This window comes from Cavia porcellus, unplaced genomic scaffold (assembly GCF_034190915.1).
Source record: "Cavia porcellus strain 051 isolate PalLab524CR breed Dunkin Hartley unplaced genomic scaffold, mCavPor4.1 scaffold_6, whole genome shotgun sequence".
NCBI lineage: Eukaryota > Metazoa > Chordata > Mammalia > Rodentia > Caviidae > Cavia > Cavia porcellus.
In genome coordinates, this window is record NW_026947489.1 from 28,599,609 (window position 1) to 28,623,011 (window position 23,403).

Here is a 23,403-nt window from a genome sequence, read left to right on the forward strand (position 1 = left end):
TTACCTGCTTGACCCTCTTCTCTCTCTCCTCAGACTTAAGTCCCTGCAGGGCCACTTGGCTGCCAAGCACATGCAGCTGCAGGCCACGGTTGAGCTGTACCAGTTTGACTACGTGAGCAACTTGGAGCTCGCCTGGGTGGCTGAGCATATGCCCAGTGCCAGTGCTACCAGTGGTGCCCAGTGCTGGGCTAGTACCCAGAGCCTTCAGTATAAGCACAAGGTATGGCTCTCTTTTTATCCCAGGATTCTGGATGTCCCATTCCCAGACTTTCAAACCTTCTGCTACTGCTCAAGGTCAGCTAACCTCTAAGTCCTTCCTGGGGGTGCTGATTTCCAAATCTCTGCCCACCTCTGGCTGGGGCTTTTGCTACAAGCAGGCCTGTGGTTAAGGGAATCCCAAGCAGCTCCAACCTGTCTGTGGCAGGAGCTACAGGCCAAGGTGAGAACACACCATGGGCGGGTACAGCAAGTTCTGGGTTCCGGCCAGAGCCTCGTGGCCTCTGGGCACCCCCAAGCACAGCACATCATGGAGCAGTGCCGGGAGCTGGAAGGCCGTTGGGCAGAGCTGGAGCAAGCATGTGAGGCCCATACCCACAGCCTGCAGCAGGCAGCTGCTTCCCAGCAGGTAGGCTGCAGAAAGGGAGGGGGCAGGGAGAGTCTGTGGTCCCTGCGGGAGGTAGTTCAGTGGTGAGAGCCCAGTGCCAGGAGCTGGCTTGTTCCCACAAGGGCCCACACCCTCTGTGCCGGCTGCAGTGAGCAGGTGTCCTTGCAGGGTGGTGGAGGGCTCGTCTGAGACGGCCAAGGTGAATCGGCCCCATTCTTGGCAGTACTTTCTGCGCGTGTCAGAGCTGGAAGGCTGGGTGGAAGAGAAGCTGCCACTGGTGAGAAGCCAGGACTTCGGGAGAGATGAGGCAGCTACCTTCAGGCTCATTAGGAAGCACCAGGTACCATGGCCCCACACAGTGGGGGTGAGGGGCCAAGGAGAGGAGAGGGCTTGGGCTTGTCACATCCTCGAAGCATGCATCCCACATCTCCCTGCACCCTGGGCGTTGGCATCTCTGTCTTCTCACTTCCTCTCTTCCCCAGCATGTTCTGCTCCATCACGGTCACCGACTCCAGCCAGCCCCATGCCTTCCACGTTCCCCCCGCCCAGGCTTTGAGTGGTCCCCTTCAAGTTAACTAAATGTTCTTCACCAAATTCTGGGTCCAGTATAATGTCCCCTCTCTTCCTTGGCACACACTACATAGCTATATAGTGGGTTCCCCGAGGGCACAAGAATGTCTTCATCTTACGGAACATAAATACACTTCAGTACTGACTAGTGGATGACAGACAGGTGGGCGGTGGAGTGGATGGATCTGAGAATGATTTGAAGGTTAGATGGGTGGAATTGATGGGGGTGTTGCTAGGGAGGGGTGGATAGAGGCAGGGAGGCAGGTTGGGAGGATGGGTAAGTTACCTATTTTGAGCCTGGCAGGGCCTCTTATGTTGGCAGGTGCTGGAGCAAGAACTAGCTCTTTACTGGAGCTCCATGGAAGCGCTGGACCAGAGAGCCCAAGCCCTCGCTGGGTCCAAGGCACCTGTGGTGCAGAAGAGGCTCTGGGAGCGTCTTCAGGCACTACAGGAACTGGCAGCCACACGGTGAGGGCCTCCCAGGATACAGGGAGCCTGACTACAGCTGACCATTCCCATACCATGGTCCTAGGCTCACACAGTTTTGTCAAGAGGATGAGGGCCTAGTGTGCAATCCCAGCACTTGGGAAGCTGAGGCAGGAGGATTGTTGTGAGTTTGAGGCCAGCCAGGGCTACACAGTGAGTTCAAGGCCACCCTGAACCACACAGCAGGACCCTGTCTCAAAGAAAAAGAAAGAGGGAGAGAGAGACAGAAAGAGAGAGACAGAGAGAGGATGAGACCTTGCTGGATGTTGCTTAACTCTTTCCATAAGTCTTCAACAAGGGCCCAAATCCCAGCAATCCACCTCTTCTCTATGTCCACATATGATCTTCCCATGATTCCTTGTCCCTGAGTCCTGAGTTGCATGCTTGGGCAAAGACTGTGAATAACCCCATCCATCAGGTCAGCCTTTCAGTTAGCCCTGTTCGCAGGAGGTGACAACTAACTCCTGGGGAACCATGAATGTCACCCACAGGAGTCGGCAGCTAGAGGGTACACAGAGGCTGCACAAGTTCATGCGGGAGGCTGAGGACCTGCAGAGCTGGCTAGCCAGCCAGAAGTGGGCGGCTACACGAGGGGAGTGTCTGGGAGAGGACTATGAGCACGTGCTGGTGAGGGGCCATGGGCAGGGAGGACACTGAGCAGGCGCTGGGAGGTGGGCAGCTGGTCCTTTGGGGTAGATGGAATCACATGGCCTCAGGGTAGTGGGCAGGTGATGGCCATCCGACCCCACTTGGTCCAGTGGGTCCCTGAGATCCCTTACTCCCCCAGCTGCTTGCTGCCTGCCTGCTGGGCCCACCCTGTCACCCACTCCCCTCTCTTCTCAGGACCTCTGCACCAAGTTTGCAAAATTTCAACACCAGGTAGAGGTGGGCAGCAAGTGGGTAGCTACCTGCCAGCAGCTGGTGGAAAGCCTGCAGGAGTGTGAGCATAGAGCTGCCCCCCAGGCCCGCCAGCGGCAGCAGGACCTGCAGTGAGTGCCAGGTTTGGGGGAGGCTGCATGGGCCAGGGAGGGTTTCCCGCGGACTTCCTCAGCAACCTTGGGCCCCTCCCGTACAGCCAGTCCACACCACATTTCTATGATCACCAGCAGGGCACCTTGAGGCAGGGTCGTGACTGGTCCCTGGCTTGGGCCCTGGCCTGGTAAGAAGTCTTTGCGCGCAGCAATTTGCTAAATAAACAAGGAATGGAGAGATGTGGTCTCCTCCCTGAAGGCTGTTGTAATTGGATCAAAATACTGAGAATCATACAAGATGCAAGAGCATCACAAAGCAGAGGTCAATTAAATCTGAGCATTACAGTGGTAAAGGTTCACCCAGAGGCCCTAGAGAGACAGGAAGACAGGCAGGGCCAGAGGCTGGAGAAAGCCTCTGGAGGGCCGAGAACCATTCAGGAGTCTTGGGCAAGGCAAGCAGCAGGTACAAGCCAGTGAGGAGGAGGGCTGACTACTTCTGCAAGGGAGGAGGATCCAAGCTGGCCATGATTGAGCCCTTTCTGCTGCTCTCTTTTCTGCTGGGAGCAGGACCACCTGGTTGGAGCTGTGGGAGCTGACCCAGGCCCGAGGCCACCTTCTCCGAGATGCTGAGACTGCCCTCAGAGTTCACAGAGACCTTCTGGGGGCCCTCACCCACATCCAGGTGTGAGCCCAGGGTAAGGAAGGGGAATCTTTCCAGGCTCAGACCCCTCACCCATCTCCCTGGTCCTGTCCTCAGGAGAAAGCCTCAAGCCTCCCCAGGGATGTGGCCCAGGACCTGCATGCAGCAGAGGCGCAGCTGAGGGCTCACAAGGCACTGGAGTGTGAGCTTCTGGGCACTGAACACCAGGTAAGGAGCTGACTGCCTCCCAGATGGACCCCCACAGGTGCCCTCCAGCTGGCACCTGGCCCTCTAGATCTCCTCTTCTCCCTTGGCCTCCAGGTGGGCCCGTTGGGCACAGCAGGGTGTGACCCACAGAGTCCCTGTGTTCCCACATGTGGGATACATGGTTGGCCCTTCAGCCTCTGTAAGGACAGCACCTTCTTCCCTGTCCCCTCCCTGTTACCAGCTGCAAGAATTGCTGGAGGCTGGTGGCAGGGTGCAGAAGCTGCATCCAGGGTCTCTGGCCCATGCTGTGTGGCAGAGGCAGCAAGCTGTGAGGCAGGCCTGGGAAGCTCTGCAGCTGAGCATGGACGGGCGCAGGACCCAGCTGGAGCAGGCGTGTCTTGTGGCTCACTTCCATGCTTTGGTGAGGGTGCCTTCCCCTTTGAAGGGTGTGTGTGTGTGTATGTGCGCACGTGTGTACGTATATATAATGTACATGCACTGAGGCCCCCTACTCTGGTGGGAAAACAAGTGTGAACAGGAGGAGCAGAACATGAGCCCGTCTAGATGTCAGTCTGCCTGCCTCAAGGTGGAGCAGAGCTGATGTGGACTCGTGTTTGGAGGAACACCAGCCCAGGTGAGTGACAGCCCAGGCAGTGCTGGAGAGTGACGATACCCTCTGGATCAGCCAGTGTTTGTGCAAAATCTGTTTCCAGCCCCCTGCTAGAGCTGTTCTGGAAAGGTCTGGAAGATGGAATGGCTTCACTTACAGAGCCCACCCATCTGGGGATGTGGACCTCAAGCCTGAAAGGATAGACCAGGACAGTGACCTTGCTGTGGGACACAGGAGTCTCCATATCCCAGAGCCTGCTTGACCAGTATAGACTCAAACTGCAACCCTGTGAACAGACTATAGTTTAGGAACCCTCATCTGCTACTTTGTCACATGTGAACAGGGCCACTTCACCCTAGGTTGTCACCCTTTGTACAAGTGCCTGTGGTGGTTTTGTTTCGGGATGGTGCTACTGGGAATTGAGCTCAGGACCTCATGCTTGCCAGGCAGGCACTGTGCCACTGAGCTGAATACCCGGCCCAAGTGCCCATTGTTTGCAAGACATATTCACATACTTGGTGCAGTGCTTGGACAAGGACCAGGTCTCTCCATATTTAATGCTGTGTAGTCATCTATATATCGACAGGAGGTAGGGTTAGGGCAAGGTAATGTCAAGGTACAGGGAAGGCTATGAAGGGAAAGGTGGCCCCAAAAAGCTGGGATTCTTTCTCCCCATCAACCAGCTGTTTGTTTGGCCACCTTGCCCTCACAGGCATGGCAGAGAGGGGACTCAGGAAGGCCCGCTACCAGGACGGCAATGAGTACCACGGTACAGGTGGTCTCAGTGAGGGTCTGGCCTCCATAGGAGGTTCATGGCTCCCAGAGAAGTGGACTGGGTGGGAACCCAGAAACCAGAAACCAGACCTCTAGCCCCATGGCCTCAGCTGAAGCCGGGTGGGGGGGCTGCTGTTGTGCCTGTGCACCTGGTTCTGCCAGCTGCACTCCTTACCCTCTCTCCTGATCTCTGGGGCCAGGTACGGGACTACACCTCCTGGGCAGCCAGTGTGCTTCGGGGACTGCAGGCAGAGGAGGGGCCCTGGGACCCCAGCAGCAGCCCATTCGCACTCATCACCCACCGACAGCTTAGGGCAGAGCTGGAGGCCCGGGAGGAGCTACAGCAGCAGGCCACCAAGCTGGGCCAGCGGGCACTTCTGACTGCAGGAACACACATCAAGGAGGTGACCTCTTTCCCAGTGCCCCCAGCCTACTCTGACTTGCCCCAGCCTGCCCAGCCACAGGCTCCTGTGCCACACTAGCTTCCCCTCACAGGCTTGCCCTGGGTTCACAGCCATCTTGCCTGTGAAGCCCTCCTCGTCCCCAACCTACCTCCAACCCTGTGCACCTGGGTCCAGCCCTGCCCCACATGTGCCTATCCTAGATCCAGGATGGGCTTGGAGCCCTACAGGAGGAGCATGACCAGGTGTTTCAGGCCTGGACCCAGAAGCAAGAGAAGTTACAGGCTGCACAACAGGAACAGCACCTCCTCAGACAGTGTGGTCACCTGGAGGAGACCCTCTCTGCCCAGGAGGCAGGTCTCCCCAGCCTCGTCTCTCCAGGCCCCCTTCCTTCCCAGGTTGCTTGGTCTTTTCTCTGACCTAGGGCACAGAGGTTGTGGCGGCCAGGGTGGTGCCGGGGTACCTGGGCCTCCACCAGTCTGTAGACCAAGCCCTGAGTATGTTGACTGGAGGCTCCCTTTCTGCAGAGGTTGAGGTGCCACTGGCCCCCAGCTGGGCCCGTCTGCCCATCCTTAGTACTTGGATCAGCCCCATCATGGGTCTCTTGCTTCTCCAAAATGCCTCAGCATAGACAGGCACAGAGAGACTCTGACTTTTTCTGATCCAGGTGTCCCTGGAAACCGGCACCCTGGGAAACTCAGTGGAAGAGGTAGAGCAGTTGATCCACAAGCATATGGTCTTCCAGAAGGTGCTGACTGCCCAGGATAAGAAGGTGACACACTTGGGGCCTCATGGGCGTGGTCAAGGGGTCCCAGTGTCAGGGCTAGGGTGAGCCCTGCCTGGGTGTGTGGGTGCTGGGCATATCCCCAGAGGCAGCACTCATAAGCCTGTGGAGCTTAGATACATGGCTAAAGAAGACCCAGGATGGGCTGGGCCACACTGAGGGACCACCAGCAACATTGAGATTGCTCCACACCACACAGTCACCAGGGAACCAACCATTCAGGGGCCAAGAAAGCTAGCAGGCCTTTGGCCATGCAGGGCTGGAGTTTCCTTGAAGAAAGGACGTTGAGCCCTGGGCACTGGCCCTGCCCCTGCCCCTGCCCCACAGGTGGCAGCTCTGTGTGAGCAACTGAAGGTGCTCCCAGGCCCCAGGGGACAGGACTTGCTTCGCAGCATCCTGGAGCATCAGGCTCATGTGAGGGAGCTGGCGGAAAACCGGGATCGCGTCCTGCACACCTCTCTGCTTATCGCCAGCTTTACCAGGGCCGCCGACCAGGTCAGAAGGCTACACCTGCCCAGTGCTTTCCCTTTAAACCACATTCTTTAGCCTGACATGGCTTTCATACCTGTGAATGGGGAAACTGAGGTTTGGAAGGGCCTGTAGGCGAAGCATCATAGACTCCTGTCCCTACTCATATCAGGCCGAGGACTGGGTCCAGGAGCGGGTCCAGCAGCTGAGACAGCCGATCCCTCCTGGAGACCTGAAAGATAATTGGAAGCATCTACAGAAACACCAGGCCTTTGAGGCTGAGGTCAAGGCCCTGGAGCAGGCCCTGATCTCTGTTGCCAAGGTAATGCCAGGCCTTGGTCTTAGCCTGCCCCAAGTGCAGATGGCAAGATGGGCCAGGGGGAAGGTCTCAGGCAGGGACTCGGAGCAAGCAAGCTTCAGTGTCCCCTCTCTCACCAGCAAGGTGAGGCTCTCCTGGCTCAAAGCCACCCTTGGGCAGGAGAGGTCTCCCAGAGGCTGCAGGCACTGCAGGAGAGTGGGGAGAAGCTGAGGCAGGCAGTGGCCATCCGGGGCCAGGAGCTGAAGGACAAGCGGAACTTCCTGGAGTTCCTGCAGAAAGCAGATCTCACAGAGGCCTGGATCCAGGAGAAGGTGGGGACCCAGCTGGGGACTGAGGTGGGGCAGGGAGAAACCCAGGCCTGCATTCTCTGGCCCCCTGGCAGGAAGGTGTCCTGGTGAGAAGTCTCAAAGCCTCCACCTACTGCAACACTGCCCGGGGCTGGGTGCCCGGGGCCAGTGCTCAGAGTGCTGTCCTCCCCTTCCTCCCTCCGCCTCTGCAGGAGATGATGGTGAACACTGGCGACCTAGGCCAGGACCTCGAGCACTGCCTGCAGCTCTGCAGGTGGCTTCACAAGTTCCAAGGCACCAAGGTGGGCACAGTACCTCCACTGGGAAGCATGGCTCCCAGTCGTGGAAGTGTGGCCTCTGTGACCAAGGGTGGCCTCAAGTGTCAGCTCTGCACTTACTGCTTAAGCAGGCTCCTTGGCTGTTTAAGATGTTGATGTTATGTGAGAAGCTAGGAGAAGGGTACAGGGAGCCTAAGGAACTCTCTGTACTACTTTTGCAATTTACTATGCATCTATAATTATTTCAAAAAATGTTAAAAATGGTATGTGTGCCTGGAGGTACTAATCAGTGTTCCTTCACTGGGATAAAGGGTCAGGGATCTGGGTGGCTCCTTCTTATACCACCTCCCCAAACACACACACACCAGAAACCTGTTTCTCTTTTATAGTATAAAGAGAAAATGTTGTTAGAGATCCTGTGCCAACCCTGTCTCCCTCCTATAAGTATACAAGGTTTTGTTTTGTTTTGTGTGTTTGTTTGTTTGTTTTGTACCTGGGATCGAACTCAAGATCACATACTTGCCAAACAGGCTTTTATGCCACTGAACTAAATCCCCAGCCCTATGCATGGGTTTTTAAAGGCTGCAGTGTTACAGGCAGAACTGCACAGATTCAGTGCCAGGCATTATGGCAGGAAGGGTGTGGGCCTGAGTCCCAGCCCAGCCACAAAAGAACCATCCCAGCCTCTGCACTCTGCTCCAGCACCCAGAAAAGGAGACAAACACCCATGCCTGCAGTCTTGGATGAGACACTTCACAGGGGCTTTGGAAAGTGCTTTAAAAGCTCATCTGTATAAATTCAAAGGACAGGGAGCCTACAATCCCTGCCCCTTGCCCTGCTGGGGCTCTCCTCCCCCTGAGCCTCAGTCCAGTCCTGAGGATGAGACACCCAAATCCCAGGAGGCTGGAGCTCATGGTGCCCCCCTCCACACACTTCTCTCTATCCTAATAAGCTGCATTTGAGTTTTTAAAATGTCTGTTAAAGCTAGACATGGTAATACACACCAGCACTCAGGAGGCTGAGACAAGAGGATTTACATGAGTTCAAGGCCAGCCTAGGCTACATAGTGAGTTCAAGGACAGCCTAAACTACACAGTGAGACCCTGTCTCAAAAAAAAAGCCTGTTAACCAGGAATGGTGCCGTACACCTGTAACCCCTGCACTCTGAGAGACTGAAGCAAGGTCATAAATTCAAGCTTAGCGTGGACAACTTAGCAATTTAGAGAGACACTGTTTCCAAAATATAAAGTAAAGAGTTGAGGGTCATATAGTTCAGTGAGAAGGCCCTGGGTTCAATTTCCAGTCCCATCTCCCCTCAGACCTCTATCAATGAGTGTGTGCCCCCTCCCCTTGAGGAACATATTCCCCGGCATGAGAGACTCTGAGGCTTGGGCTTCCAGCTGAACTTGCTCCCGTACCTGGGCCAGTGGCCTCCGCACCTACCACAGGAAGGAAGACATTCCCCTTGTCCCCTCACATGCTGTTCCTACCTCCGAGTGCCAGCTTCAGTGCCAAGAAGGGACTCTGAGCAAGTGGAATGAGTGCCCTTACCTTCACTTCCCCCACAGAGCGTCGTGGGTGATGCCCACATCAGGACCATCAATGAGCTGGCGCTGCAGCTCAAGAGCCAGGACCCTGAGGAAGCCAAGATCATCTGCCAGCGGCGAAGCCAGCTCAGTCACAGGCTAGTCACAGACTGGGGAGGGAGAGGGCTGGGAGCCAGACTGTGGGCCACCTCAGGTGTCACCTGTCACCCCACCCATTGACCAGGTGGGGGAATTTCCAAGGCAACCTGCTCCAGTACCAGCGGCAGCTTGAAGGGGCCCTGGAAATCCACACGTTGTCCAGAGAGCTGGATGACATCACCACGCGGATTGGGGAGAAAGTAAGCAATTGGGGTCGCCTTGCGCACTGTGAGCTGGGGGAGCAAACACCACACTTCATGTGCCTCTTAGCAAGTGCTTGGAGATCAGTCCTGTCACAGGTCACCCTTAGGGAGGGCTCAGTGACATGCCGTGGAAACCTCCCTTTCATACTGGAAGCCAGCCCACCTCCTCCTTGCTCCTTGGGGTTGCTGTGCGTCCAGAGCCCAAAGCTCATCCTCTTCTGGGCTCCAAGCAAGACCAAATCGCATGGGAAGTTTGCCCCAGATTAGTGTCAGCCACCACAGAGAAAAACACGGCCTGAAATCTGGCTGAGGCGAAAGCAAAGCCACACATAGCCAGGGAAGCCTCGCATGAAACAGACAGACGATGCCCTGTTCCGGGGCCGCCTGGCTTCTTCCGCTGTCTGCCCTCACGCGTCAGGCCCAGGCTGCTAGTTACTGCTCCTGTTCTTCGTAGTTCCACATAGGGATGAGAGTCAAAGGAGAAAATGGTGGGAAGCACTTGATGCAAAGATTCTTTCCTCAGAGGAAACCCAGGCCCGAAGTCCCTCCTCAGACTGTCCTGCCTCCACAGAGGAAGGGACCTGGCCCCACGATCCCCGCCGAGAGCAGTGGGCAAGGACTCATGCTGGATGCTCACTTTCCACGTTGCCACCCTGGGGCTGGTGAGGGCGCAGCTAAAGTGAAGGCCACACCCATAATGGCCCATTCCCCACCCTCAGGGCACCGAGGTCCAGACCTTGGAGGGCAGGGAAGAGCTGGAGATCGTGCAAAGGCTGCTGTGGAAACAGGTGGTGCTGGAGCAGGAAGTGGGCCTCATCCAGGCACAGGTGGAGGTGTGCAGCTAGGGGGTGGGGCAGCTGGCCCTGGCCCTGGGTGCTTCCTATCGGGCAGAACTTTCTAGAGTTTTCAGTAATATAAATAGCCTGCAGTGGCATACATGCCATAGGTTCACCACCACTCCCCTAAGGGATCATAGCAGACACCGGCGGAGAGAGCTTCAGGATCCTGAGAGCCACAGGCCAGGGGCCTCACCAGCCAGAGCCCTCCCTGCCAGCCTCTGATCCTAGCTTCCCCTACAGTCCCTCCAGCACAAAGTGGGCTGTCTCTGCCAGACACAACCTGGGGCAATCCATGGCCTCAGTCACAAGCAGCGAGAGATGATGGACAGCTGGTGGCAGCTCCAGAGCAGGGTGCAGAAGCGGTAGGAGCCCCTTGGGCCTGACTCCCTCCCTGGCCCATTCTCTGCAGTGTTTCAGTCCTTATTCTTCCCCCAAATTCCCATTTCCTGAGAGTCTGTTCTGCCCCATCAGGGTTCACCAGTGGCATCTTATTAATGGTCATATTTTTCATTCTCAATCCATTAACTCTCAGCCCACTCATCCTGAGCCCTTGAGTCCTTTTTTGTTGTGGGGATTAAGAGACAGGAGATGACACAGGTGGGCATGAGGAAAGAGGGCCTGAGTGTCCCTGGGACTAGCTGATGAACCCCGTGGACAGGAGGGAGTCACTGGAAACTGAGCACCAAGTACAGAAGCTCCTGGTGCTACTGGGAGATCTGCTGGTCTGGGCCCAGAGGCTGCGGGCTACAGTGGACAATCAAGGCACTCCCTCTAGCCTCGCAGTGTCCTGGCATATGCTGGAGGAGCACCAAGCATGCAAGGTAAGCTGCAGGGACCCTGGGCCTTTGGGGACCTCCCTTCTCCCTGCATTCCTTCCTGCCTCCGTCTCCTGCTCTCTTCCATCCTCTTCCGTCCCACACAAGGCCCTTCCCCATCTCGCCCTCCCTTCCCTATAGCCCTGGCAGGAGCTAACACCTGCAGGAATCTGAGCCCAGCTCTGTTCCAGGATGAGCTGGATGGCCGGAGAGACAGCATCAACCTGGCCCGAAGCACTGGGCAACAGTTGCTCGCAGCAGGGCATCCTTTGGCCCCCTCTATTCACCAGGCCCTGACTGCCTTAGACCAGGAGCTGAGCAGTCTGCAAGGGGCCTGGCAGGAGCACCAGCTGTACCTGCAACAGGCAATGGAGCTGCAGGTTGGTGCCACCGCAGTCCCCAGCCTGCACCACCTTCAGGGCCTCTGCAGCCTGAACAATCCCAGGCCAAGCCCATGTCAGAGGCTGCTGTGCCAGGGGCTTCCCCACAACAGGTCTGACCTGTGGAAGACCTGTTTGTGGGGCCAGGACCCTGGGTTTGCAGTGACTGGATCCTCTCACCTTTCCTTTTCTCACCAGCGGCTTCTGAGCTCTGTGGAGAAGGCAGAACGTGAGCTCTGCAGTGAGGAAGCCTCCCTGGCCATCGAGGGGCTGGGGGTAGGTGTCCGTCAGAAGCAGGGGGTGCACAAGGCAGCCTGAGGAGCAATACTGAGACTGGGGCTCCCATGCCCAAGCATAGCTGTCACCAAGAAGTTACTTCCCCTTTGGTCCCAAGTGCCTCTTGTTGGCCTGCAGTTCCTTTTTTCCCACCACCATACCAAGCCCATGACAGATAACTGTCTCTTGGAGAACTCAGCAAATATTTAGGGGTCTATATTGTCTGGCTGGTTGCAGAGAAGAGTGTGGGAAAGCTCTTTCTGCCCTGGAGCCTGGTCCAACCTTTACCCAACCCTTCTAAAGCCAGAAGAAGCCTTGAGGGGCTTGAGGGTGACTCAGCGCAGGACAGTGGCTCTGTTGGGAAGGGGTAACCAGGATGGCCAGACACTCCCAGATTCCTGCTCCTGCCAGGACCCCTCGGCCAAGATGGAGGTGCTCCTGCACAAGCACCAGAGGCTTGAGCAGCGCCTGGAGGCACAGGTGGAAAAGCTCAGCACACTGGAGGCCACAGCCCGAAGCCTGCAGCAGGGCAGACATGCTGAGGCCCAGAACGCCCTGGCCAGATGCCAGGCCTTGCTCCTGAGGTACTTGTGGCTCTAGGATGGTGGGGAAATGTGGCTGGACTGGCATGGGCCTCCCAGCTCTCCCTTCCTATCCAGGCTTTGTAGTCTTTCTCAAGGACCAAAGTTGGATGAGTCTTCCCCACAGCACATGTAAACTGCCCCTTCCTTCCTTCTTAATTCACTGATAAAGGGATTAAGGAGAGTTTGACAAGAATTACACACTAAGAAAATAATAGGAAAACCTAGCTGATGGGACAGGAGATAGGAGAGCACAGTGGTTAGGTCCAGGGTCAGGACACCCTGCATTCTCCACTGCCCACTAATGGCAGAACTGGAAGTGAGCTTCTCTCTGGCTTAGCTAAGACTCGAAGCTACAAAGAGGGGCTAACAACAGTGTCTGAGTCCTTCGGGATCTCAGCCAGATCCCTATTGCTCATTTAACTGAGGCTGGGCCACAGACACTCAGGGCCTGCCCGGTTATGACATCAGGTGCTGCCTCTTCCATCTTAAAACCCATCCGCCTCTGCTGCTCTTCCAGCTCCTCAGGCTTTTATTTTTTTTATTTTTTTTTCCTCTCTCTCTTTTTTTTTTTTTTTTTTTTTTTGACTTTTTATCGGTACCAGGGATCAAACTCACAACTGCCTGCTTGCAAGGCAGGTGCTTATGCCGCTGAGCTAAATCCCCAGCTCTTTCTCAGGCTTTTAGATACAGGCAAATATAGCATGGAGTCAGAGCCCAAACTGGCAGGATCCATCTTTCCTAGAGAGGCCACCAGCACTCCCAAATGTTGTGGCTCCCTGGCAGGGGCGAGGACATCCCTCTCCATCCCTGCAGGCAGCCCTCACTTGAGTATGTAGGTCTTTGACTTGACAAATGGCAAAAGTGGTTCCTGACAGGCCAGACACCCTCCAGCACAGTGCCACTGTGACCTTCACTGCACACCCATCCTCAGGAGGGCACCCGCCCTTCTAGGAAGCCTCTCTACACCAGCCACCACCCCACCCCCTGTCATACCTGCCGAGGACACACTAATAGAAAGGGGGAGCATGGTGCAGGGGGCGAGGTGTCCTATTTCCCATAGATCTCACTTATGACTTGTATTTTTGTGCATATGGCAATGTACTTAAGGCATTGGTATAGAAGTGCATATATAGGATGCACTCCTTGGGGGCCAAGGATTTAGCTCAGCAGCAAAGCACCTGCCTGGCAAGTACAAGGTCCTGAGCTTGATTCCCAATACCCACCCACTCCCAAAATGCATAATTTGGTGTGTGTGTGTGTGTGTGTGTGTGTATACATATATATGTATATAGCGCCATATTATTCTATTATAAATTATGTATTGAATGTATATAATGTGTTTGAGGGTTCTTGCTTAAAACATTTTTACTAATAGCAATGTGTAATTTTTAAACAGTAGCTTAGATACTATTAGTCTCAGGGTAGCATAACAAAATGCCACAGACTGGGTAGTGTAAACAGCAAAACCTTGTCTCACAATTCTGTTGGTCAGTGTTTCAGCAGGCTCAGTTTCCTGTCCTCTCTTGACTTGATGTGATTGCCTTCTGCTCCTGCCCTCACACAGTCATCCCTCTGTGTGTGTCCTCATCGTCCTATCTTCTGAGGACACCCACTGTATTAGACTTACCCATGTGTCTGCATTTTATCTTAGGGGCTTTGAAGAGGTAACTGACTCCAAATGTGGCCACATGCTGAGGCACTGGGGGTTCAGACTTCAACACAAGAATCTGGGAGACACAACTCAGCCCGCAGTGAACACTTATCTAGAGGAGAAGCATGATGTGCCTTTATTTCAAAGAATACCTGAGGCTCAGGGTGTGCCGATACCAAGGGGGGTTAGAAGAGCACACCTCTCTCTCTCTCTCTCTCTCTGTCTCACACACACATACACACACACACACACACACACACACACACACACACACACAACAGCACACCCACATACCCCTGTAGCAGTTCTAGGTCCTGGCAGGTGAACACAAGGTCCACTCCTCCTGCAGGAACAAGACCCTCCTTCAGCGAGCCAGGACCCAGGGTCAGCAGCTGGAGCAGCTGCAGACCTTCCTGCAGGATTCCCTCGAGGTACCTTGACTAGGGCAGGTGTGGTTGTGGATGGGAGAAGTCACCACAAGGAAAGGGCACCTCAGAGTTTAGGGAGCCCAGCAGAACTCAGTCTTCCCCAGGTGACCACATGGCTGAGGAAGAAGAACCTGGTGGCTCTGGAAGAGGGCTGGCGGGACCCTGCCACTCTGCAAGCACTGTTGTGCAAGCAGCGGAACTTGCAGGCTGAGCTGGACACGAGTCTGCACCAGCAGCAGGAGCTACAGCAGGTGAGGACAGCCCAGAGCTGGCAGCTGTGTCTGAGCCACAGTGGTGACAGCAGCTCCTGACAGTGCTTTCTCTTTGTTCTCACTTGAGCCCTAATGGGTAGAGCATTACAGTTGCTTCCTGGAGGTTTCCTCTTTAAAAACAGTGCCTTTACAGTAATTGTAAAGATGATATTTTGAGGTGTTAAGTGCATGTGAACCAATTGTGTGGGTAAAGATGCAAAACACTTCTTTTTAACATTACCTTTCTACCTGCCTGACCTCAGGCAGACCCCCTCTGATATAAGATACCCTGCTAAGTACTTCACATGCTTTATCTCATTTAAACAAATAATTATTTTCTCCATTCTGTGGGTGAGGAAAATAAGACTTAGGGAGGTTCAGAAACTTGTAGCTAGTGCAGAGGCTCAGTAGCTTGGGCTGTTGCCCGAACCCAGGGGCCAGCATCCCTGTGTCCCTGAGGTATGTGTCTCTGTCGCTGCAGGAGGGGCAGAGGCTGCTACAGGGGAACCATCCAGCCTCAGAGACCATCCAGGAGCAGCTGAAGGAGCTCAGGGAGCTCTGGGCTAAGCTGCAGGCCAACAGCCAGAGGAACATGGCCCAACTGCAGAAGGCCTGTGAGGTGAGGCCATGCAGGTCCCCGAGAAGTGCGGGGGCTCCAGCCTCTACCTCAGGCTCACTCGTGTTCTGCCCTAGGCCCTGCATCTACAGCGGAACCTGGGGGAACTGGAGAGCTGGCTGGAGCCCATGGAGGTGGAGCTGAGAGCCCCTCTTGGGGACCAGGACCTACCTGGGGTAGGCAAGCTCTTGAGGGCCCAGGAGGAGCTGGAAGCAGCTCTGAGCAGGCAAGTCAGGCGGGCATGGGCCCTACTGGACCAGGCACGAGTGTTGACTTCTGAGCAGGAAGGCCACTGCCTTGCCAAAGATGTGGAAGAACAGGCCCAGAAGCTGCTTCAGAGGTAGAGCACTCAGCCTATTCCTAGGTTTATTCCTCCTTGGCCCCCTTTCCTTGCTCCCAGTCCTTGTCTCCTCCTCTCCTTTCCCCTGCCCATAGTGAGGGGCACAAATTGGGTGAGCACTGTGTCTGGCCCCAGTGCTGATTCCACCCACTCGCCACTGCTGCAGGTTTAAGAGTCTTCAGGAGCCCCTGCAGGAGCGCAGGACAGCCCTGGAGGCTCGGAGCCTCCTCTTGCAGTTCTTCAGGGATGCTGACGAGGAAATGACCTGGGTGCAGGAGAAGCTGCTGCTGGCTGCTGCCCAAGATTTTGGCCAGAGCCTGAGCACTGTGCAACACCTGCAGGAGAAACACCAGGTGTGGGCCCATACAAGGAGCAGCCACCCAAAGTACTCAAGGCTTTCCGCCAAGGACATGGTGCCTTGGGGGCCCCCTGGATTCTATGGGAGGTCCACAACAGGGCACTGTGTAGGAGCAAATCTGTGGGGTGCCATTAGGCTTGAGGCACAACTCAGGTTGTCCCGGGTGTCCAGTAGCCTTCCTGGTCCTCCCTTCTCAGAACCTGGAGAGTGAGATAAGCAACCACGAGGCTCTGACAGAGGCAGTGGTGGACACAGGGCACAAGCTGGTGCAGGTTGGGCACTTTGCTGCCCACGAGGTTGCTGCCCGGCTGCAGCAGCTGGAGGAAGCACTGGAGCAGCTGCGGACAGAGGCAGCGAGGAGGCGGCTGCTGTTGCAGCAGGCCCAGGAGGCCCAGCAGTTTCTGACAGAGGTGAGAGAGCAGGATGGAGCAGAGGGCTGGGGCTGGGTCTGAGAACTCCTGGAGGGTGTGGGTGCTGCAAGACGACACCCAATGGGTTGGGTGCTATGCATCTTTCACCTCATTCTCCTGGGGTCTTAATTCTGTTCCCCAGAGAACTGAGGGAATCAATCCTGATTGATGTGTTTTGAAATTTTGTTGTAGTTTTTCTTCTGCTTGTTCTTCTTCCTCTTCTCCTCCTTCTCCTCTTTCTCCTTATCCTCCTCTTTCTTTTTAATCCTTGAAATAAAGTGGTTCTCAGGCCATGCTTTACATCAGAATCAACTGGAAACTTCGGTGCTGATTATACCTAAATCACCTCCCCATGGTGAATGCTCTTATATAAAGAGTTAAAGTAGTAAGTGAAGAAAAGAAATATGCTTAGGAATAGAAACCAGATTTGGTTTTATTATTGTGAAATAACAAAATCTTGTCGGACACAGTGGTGCATGCCTATAATCTCAGCACTTAGCTGAGACAGAAGACTCACCGCAAGTAAGGTCAATATGGGCTACACAGGGGGACCCTGTCTCAAAAAAAAAAAGAATGAGGTACCTTTAGAAAACACTGACCGTTGTGGATGGGGGCACACACCTGTTGTCCTACCTGGCATTTATGAGGCCACAGTGGGAGGGTCACTCAAGTTGGAGACAAGTCTGGGCTATATAGTGAGACCTCCTCTTGAAAAACACTGGAGCTCAGGCTCCATCCAGACCTCAGGAAAACTTGCTGGGTTGGGCTGGGATTCACCAGGTGACATCATGCAGCCAGGTGAGAACCATTGCTCTGAATCTTGAGACTTCAGAGCCTAGCTAGGCTTAAACCTCAGAGGGCTTTGCCCAGGGAAAAATGAATCAGTGTCATCACCCCAGCTCCTAGAGGCAGAATCCTGGCTGGCTGAACGCAGCCATGTCCTGGACAGAGAGGACATGGGCCAGAGTGCCGAAGCCACACAGGCTCTTCTCAGACGGTTAGAGGCCACCAGGAGAGACCTTCAGGGGTTCAGTAGGCGCATTGAGCAGCTGCAGCAGACAGCAGCCCTTCTGGAGTGTGGGCAGAACCCTGACAGGTGAGCAGGAGCCACGCCCCGGAAGGGGTCTGGGAAGGGTGCTCCCACCAGAGCAGCTGAAGCTCAGGTCTACGCTGTCTCCATTGCAGCCCCAAGGTGCTGGCCCAGCTGCAGGATGTGAGGCAGGCCCATGAACAGCTGCTGCGGAAAGCAGAGTGCAGGGAACAGGGCCTCTGGGAGCAGCTGCAGCTTCACCAACTGGAGCAGGAGGTCCTGCTGCTTGATGCCTGGCTGAACGCCAGGGTGGCTGTTGCTGAGTCCCAGGACTATGGGCAGGACCTGCAAAGTGTCCAGGCAAGACTGTCCTGGGATAATCTGGGACAATTGATGCATCCCCATGTTTGAGGATGAATGAAAGGCCACAGAAAGCAAGCTGGAGGAGGGCGCCTCTCTGTGAGGATCTTGGGGTTCTAGGAGGGTGGAGGGAGTTTAAAGCTCAGAGTTTAGACTTTTGGGCCCCCAGGCAACACTTCCACAGTGACACTCCTGGCCTCCATCCTGGCAGGTGCTGGAGGCGAGGTTTGATGCTTTCAGGAGGGAAGTGCAGAGCTTGGGTCAGGCCAAGGTACAGGCCCTGAGGGAGCTGATGAACCCCCTGGAAAGGAGAGCCCCTGGGGTCTACCCCCAGATTCAAAGCCAGAAGAGTCACATCGAGGCCACTTGGGAGAGGCTGAACAAGGCAATCAAAACTCGCACAGAGGTAGGAAGATAGGAAGCATGGGCCTTACAAGCTGTGTGTGTGTGTGTGTGTGTGTGTGTGTGTGTGAAGTTGGCTGCTTCAAATGCCCACAAACAAGCAGCTGGGAAACTTATGTTCCCCCTTCTAGCTTTCTTCAGTGGCAAGGCTTTCCCTTAGTGCATGTCTCAGCTCCAAGGAGAAACAGCACCCATCTAGCCAGGTTTCTGAAGCCCTCAGGCATCCCCAGCAAGGGCTCTAGTCCTTAGCAGATGCCCTTGCTGGTCCCTTCTTGTTACCCACGTGGCTGGGTGCTACAGGCTCTCATGCAATGCTGCGCTCCAACCCATCTTCCCCGCCCCCACCAGCTCTTCGTATCCAACTGCGTATCCAACTGCCTGGGTTTGTATCAAATAAATCTCCAGCTTTCTTCCACGTCCTTAGCTCTCAGTCACAACTGCTTGGTTGTTTTTTGTTTTGTTTCCTGTCTTTGTGGTATTAGGGATTAAACCCAGCATCTACCTTTGCACTGCTACGTCTCCAGCCACCTTTTTAAAATTATTTATTCTGAGACATGGTCTAAGTTGCCCGGGCTAGGCTCACACTTGTAAGCCTCCATACCTGGCTGCCACAGCTGCTTGTGTCTGTCAGAGAAGCCTGGTTCCCTGTGCTCCACAGCAGAAAAGATATCTAGGGGCTGGCCCTCTCCTCTTCTCCTGGATCTCATCACAGTGTTCAACCTCCTCCCTCATGGGGCCCCAAGCTCACACCCCCAGGAAGTTACACCAGCCCTTCTTAGATATGTTCTCTCTCTCCTCCCCACATGCTCCTGGGCCCAAACACATCACGAGCAACATCATATGTTCATCGCCAAGCCCTACCAGTTAGCAAGGAGGTGGCCCTGAAGGCCATGTCTCAGGGGAAGAAGTCAGCCCCAGCAGGCCTTCTGTCCTCTTTCAGAACCTGGCTATAGCCCATGAGCTCCGAGGCTTTGAGCAGGAGGCAGCAGAGCTCCAGGGCTGGATACAGGAGAAAACTACCCTCCTAGAAGGACAGCTCCATGGCCACAGCCTGCCACCTGTGCATCCCTTTCCGCAGCAGGACAGCTGCCTGCAGGTGAGTGATTCAGAGAGATAAAGGCTTTGTTTCAGTGTCTTCCCTCTACCCAGTGACTCCTACCCAAGCCCTCTTCCCAGAATCCCAGACACTCTTCCTCAGGGCCTCAGAACTTGACCCAGGTTGTAAAGCAACACAGTGCAGACTCCTCAGTAAGGCCTGGGTGGGGCCGGGAATACAGCTCAGTGCTATTGCCCCTGCCTGGCAAGCACAAAGTTGTGAATTCTATCCCTGGTACAAACAAACAAACAAACAAAATTCCTGGGTATGCAGGGGACAGGCATGGGGGTGGGGGCAGACTGAGGCCTGATCTTGTTCTCTGGTTGCAGAGGGAACTGGCAGCAATAGAAAAGGAGGTGGCACAGGTACAGATGGAGGCCTTCCAACTGGGCCAGCGGCACCCTGCAGCTCAAGAGGGCCTGGCTGAGCTGCTAGTCAAGGTGCAAGAAGCCTGGGCCACCCTGGAGGAGAAGGTCCAGGAGCACAGCCAGCAGTGGGCACAGGCAGCCCAGGGCCATGCCTTCCTCAGGCACTGTTGGGAACTGCTGTAGGTAGCATCTTCCTCTGCAGGGATGGGTGTCACCCTGCTTTGGGGGAGCAGGACTCTCTCAGGCTACCCTGCCAGCCCTGACAGCAACTTCTTTCCCCTGCCTTGCAGAGCATGGGCTCAGGAGAGGCAGGGGATTATGTCCTCAGAGGAGCTAGCCAGGGACCTGGTGGGAGCCAGGCAGCTCCTTGGACAACACAAGGAGCTTGGGCAAGAAATCCAGGAGCACTGTCTTAAAGCCCAGGCCATATGGCAGGAAGGACAGCAGCTGCTGGACAATGGCCACTTCATGTCCCCAGAGGTATGAGCCCAGAGGCTGAGATGAGCCCAATTGCCCAAGGCCTCAGAAGCCCTGGCAGTCATGGAACAGAAGCCAGCAGGCCAGAAAGACTGGTTGAGGGAGGGAGGGAGAGGCTGAGAAGAGGTAGGTCCTGGTCTCGTGGCCTGTCCTCTGCTCCCCACAACTTCCCTGCCAGCCCTGCCCCAGGCAGGAGCTGTCCATGGGCTCTCTTGGCATCAGCACTTCTCTACCAGGTGGCACAGAGTCTGCAGGAGCTACAAGGGCAGCTGCAGGAGCTGCAGGCAGCCTGGGTCCTGCGTCAGCAACGCTGTGAAGAGAGCCAGAGCCTGCTGGAGCTGCGGCAGGGGCTGGAGCAGGCTGAGGCCTGGCTGGCCTCCCGGGAAAGCCTCCTGTTGCAAACTAGCTTCGGGGTGAGTGAAGGCCCTCCTGGAACTGGTGTCATCAGGCAGCCACAGCCTAGGGTGGACCACTCACTGGCTGCCCAGCCTGGGCTGTGGGGGCTGAGGGAAGGCCCTGAGAACCCAGGGCCTCACCCTGACTTGCCTCTCCTAGTACTCAGTGTTGGATGTGGAGAGGCTGCTCCACAGACATGAGGACTTAGAGACACTGTTGGCAGCCCAGGAGGAGAAGTTTGCTCAGCTGCAGAAGAGGTCAGAGGTGTGGCACCAGGCAACAAAGGAGATGGGGTGCACTGAGTTGGGAGCTGAGGGCTGGTGGTAGCAATAGTCCCTCCACTTATCCTGCACATCAAGGCTCCCAGGCAGGGAATCCTTAGCCCCTCAGTCCCTCAGGGTTTACCCTATACTTCCTTGGCACCGCAGTGGGACAGGACACCACTGTAGGTTGGCAAGAGAGGGCAGTCAAACATGAGCATCTAGCACTCTTCAGAGTGTGATGCAGAGGCCGAGTGGCCTACAGCAGTGGCTAGTCTGCCTCAGATGGGCTCACCTTGTCCCCCACCCCAAGGTGGAAGAGAAGCCGCTAAAGGACCAGATCACTGGGAGAGCTGGTAGCCCCCCAACAGCCATCCAGCACCAGGGCCCAGGAGCGCAGCCAGCTGAGACCAATATCCTGCAGCCAAGTGTCCCTACTGGACTGTGCACACCCCTCACCATTAGTGTCTCCATGGAATCCAAAGCTGGGCAGCAGCAGCCCAGTGGAGCGAGTGTCAAGGGGGTAAGTTGTCCCTCCCCCAGCAGGCAGTGAGGCCCTGGGGGCTTTAGAGATGAAGCAGGGAGGAGAAGGGGCCTGTGGTCTGCTGGCCTGACATTTCCTGGGCCCTGTCTTGCAGTTCCAGGAGACAAAGGGTACCCCCACCGTGGAGGGGTCTCTGGAGCTTAAGCGGTGGCCTGTTCCTGGGGGGAGGCAGGTAAGTGCCACCAAATTCCCTGTGCAGCTGCCAGGATGCAGGGACCACCCATAGACTTGGGCAGAGCCCACATCCCCTATTATGACCAGAAAATGATGGGGTTCTGGTTTCCCCGTCAGTCACTTCCCCATGGGGACCAGGGTCTGGCCCAGAACTTTCCCTGGGACACTATGGAGATGGGTCAGACTGGCCAGACCTGGCTGTAGCCTCCCTCATATGTGGCCTCATCATAGCCCAATGCCAGCTCTTGGGACAGGTGCTAGGGGCCTTGAGTAAGAGGGTGGCAATGGGGGCGCGACAGTAGGGGCTCGAGAGAAGCAGCAGGTGGACAGGAAAAGCCCCATGGTGGCAGGGGAGCTGAGATGACCATGTGATTCCTGCCCCGAATCTCTCCTCAGAACGTGGCTTCCCTGGCCCCCCTTGATCTCAGAGAATCCCAGTGTGAGAGGCTGAAGGACCAGAGTGTGAGGAAACACATGTTCTCTTTAAGGTGAGAGACTGGACTCAGGCAGTAGGAGGCAGAATCCCTGATGGGAAGGGGAATTTGACACCTGACTGTTTGGGTGCCAGGCAGAGCAGCGGGGCACATATCCTGTTGGCAGCACTACCCAAAGGGCAGACTGGACGCTGGCAGCGAGCCCCAGGCAGTGCAGGTGAGCACAGGGAAGGGGGCTGGTAAAGGCAGGGTCCATTCCCAGGCTCCCCACTATGGTGTGTAGAGCCTACATAGGAGTTTGCTAGGCTTTAAACCTGAGAAGAACAGGGCCCAGGGAAGCTAAGTGATTTGGCTGAAGACTTTTGATGAAGCAGCCCCATCAGTGGTAGAACCAGATAAAAGCCCAGCTGCCTCCTCCTGGTTCTGCTCTGCACTCTCTGGAGTCCATCGCTCAGGCCTCCCCCTCAAGCCCTTCTGCCAGGGCCTATAGATTCTGTTCCCTCCAAAACTTCCCCATCTCTGCTCTAATCCTGGGACTTCTCTAACCTCAGTCATCTCTGAAGGCCACTCTACAGGTGTCATAAGGGCCATCATCAAGCACTTGGTGAGCAAAAGGAACATGTGGAAAGCATCCCTTTGGGCAATTTCCATCATCATTTGTCTGATAATGTCATAGGAGGCCTGGGGCTCCTTCCAGCCTATAGACCCTGGCTCCATTTCTAAGGTCATCTTTCTAGAATCCCAAAGTGACCATTTCTTCAGTATTTGAACACCTCCTACCTCCAGCTGAGACACACGGGAGCCTGCCTGCCTGCCTTCAAGTGTCTGTGCTGATATCTGTTTGTCTGTATGGGAAGGCAGGCTACAGGCAGGCTCCTCAGGGCCAGCGGCGTGGTGCGCAGGCTAGAGTAACTGTCGTTCTCCCCTTGCTGTCCAGCCCAGGATCAGAGTGCAGAACCCATGGCCAGCAGCTCAAATGAGACAGCAGCTGCTCTGCTCAGGTAGGGTGGGGTGGGGCTCCTGTGCCCCAGTGACTGACATGAGGCTTCCTCCTTAGCTCGAAGTCCTGAGACACAGTTTGTCCTGTAGGGCTGTGAGGGAACCCCTGAGGAACAGGGATCCCTAAGACTGCTGGTTTGGATGCAAAGCCAAGGCCACAAGGCTCCCTTTCTCTCCAGACTCGAGGGCTGTCCCCCAACAATGGCTCACTCCACCTCAGCTCTGCCCTCTGCAATGGAAGACACCAAGTGACAGGCCCAGGCCTTTTCCACTCTAGCCAGCCTTTAGGTAGGTGGCATCCTGGCTTCCTCTTGGCCACTTCTAGACTCTGGCTGATCTTGCCTGGTCCAAGGCCCATGCCATTGTCACCTCATGACCTCCCTTCACCCTTTCAAGACTGAGTTTTCAGGCTATCCCAGCCTCCTGCTGTTGTCTCCTGCTCCCCAACTGCAGGCAGGGATGGGGGGTGGGTGCATGTGTGCCAAGGCTGAGAGAGTGCAAAGGCTGAAGTACATATACAGGGTTTTCTCTGGACTCCTCAGCCTCCTGCAGATCCTGACATCACTCAGATGCTCGACACCACCATCTTTCCCCTCCACACCACAAGGCTTTGGGCTGTTCGGAAGGG

At 55.6% G+C, this 23,403-nt stretch overlaps 1 protein-coding gene across 1 annotated transcript in view; it reads left to right on the forward strand.

Moving 5' to 3' along the window:
• Positions 1–23,403, forward strand: part of Sptbn5 (spectrin beta, non-erythrocytic 5) — a 39,991-nt gene that overhangs the window by 16,029 nt on the left and 559 nt on the right. Inside the window, exons 23-66 of the mRNA XM_063250252.1 lie at positions 34–220; positions 425–625; positions 828–944; positions 1,497–1,642; positions 2,152–2,287; positions 2,504–2,649; positions 3,199–3,313; positions 3,389–3,499; positions 3,720–3,899; positions 5,063–5,266; positions 5,467–5,616; positions 5,931–6,035; positions 6,375–6,542; positions 6,688–6,837; positions 6,954–7,145; positions 7,334–7,423; positions 8,968–9,083; positions 9,170–9,284; positions 10,007–10,120; positions 10,367–10,488; positions 10,785–10,947; positions 11,133–11,321; positions 11,520–11,597; positions 12,009–12,181; positions 14,182–14,263; positions 14,365–14,511; positions 14,993–15,130; positions 15,205–15,467; positions 15,634–15,820; positions 16,023–16,235; positions 17,135–17,331; positions 17,421–17,625; positions 17,837–18,031; positions 18,968–19,123; positions 19,453–19,670; positions 19,782–19,971; positions 20,205–20,381; positions 20,524–20,628; positions 20,938–21,147; positions 21,263–21,340; positions 21,739–21,830; positions 21,911–21,993; positions 22,714–22,777; positions 22,955–23,063. Of these exons, the coding sequence (XP_063106322.1) occupies positions 34–220; positions 425–625; positions 828–944; positions 1,497–1,642; positions 2,152–2,287; positions 2,504–2,649; positions 3,199–3,313; positions 3,389–3,499; positions 3,720–3,899; positions 5,063–5,266; positions 5,467–5,616; positions 5,931–6,035; positions 6,375–6,542; positions 6,688–6,837; positions 6,954–7,145; positions 7,334–7,423; positions 8,968–9,083; positions 9,170–9,284; positions 10,007–10,120; positions 10,367–10,488; positions 10,785–10,947; positions 11,133–11,321; positions 11,520–11,597; positions 12,009–12,181; positions 14,182–14,263; positions 14,365–14,511; positions 14,993–15,130; positions 15,205–15,467; positions 15,634–15,820; positions 16,023–16,235; positions 17,135–17,331; positions 17,421–17,625; positions 17,837–18,031; positions 18,968–19,123; positions 19,453–19,670; positions 19,782–19,971; positions 20,205–20,381; positions 20,524–20,628; positions 20,938–21,147; positions 21,263–21,340; positions 21,739–21,830; positions 21,911–21,993; positions 22,714–22,777; positions 22,955–23,027 (6,541 nt within the window). The 3' untranslated portion in view covers positions 23,028–23,063. The remainder of the gene's footprint in view (positions 1–33; positions 221–424; positions 626–827; positions 945–1,496; positions 1,643–2,151; positions 2,288–2,503; positions 2,650–3,198; positions 3,314–3,388; positions 3,500–3,719; positions 3,900–5,062; positions 5,267–5,466; positions 5,617–5,930; positions 6,036–6,374; positions 6,543–6,687; positions 6,838–6,953; positions 7,146–7,333; positions 7,424–8,967; positions 9,084–9,169; positions 9,285–10,006; positions 10,121–10,366; positions 10,489–10,784; positions 10,948–11,132; positions 11,322–11,519; positions 11,598–12,008; positions 12,182–14,181; positions 14,264–14,364; positions 14,512–14,992; positions 15,131–15,204; positions 15,468–15,633; positions 15,821–16,022; positions 16,236–17,134; positions 17,332–17,420; positions 17,626–17,836; positions 18,032–18,967; positions 19,124–19,452; positions 19,671–19,781; positions 19,972–20,204; positions 20,382–20,523; positions 20,629–20,937; positions 21,148–21,262; positions 21,341–21,738; positions 21,831–21,910; positions 21,994–22,713; positions 22,778–22,954; positions 23,064–23,403) is intronic.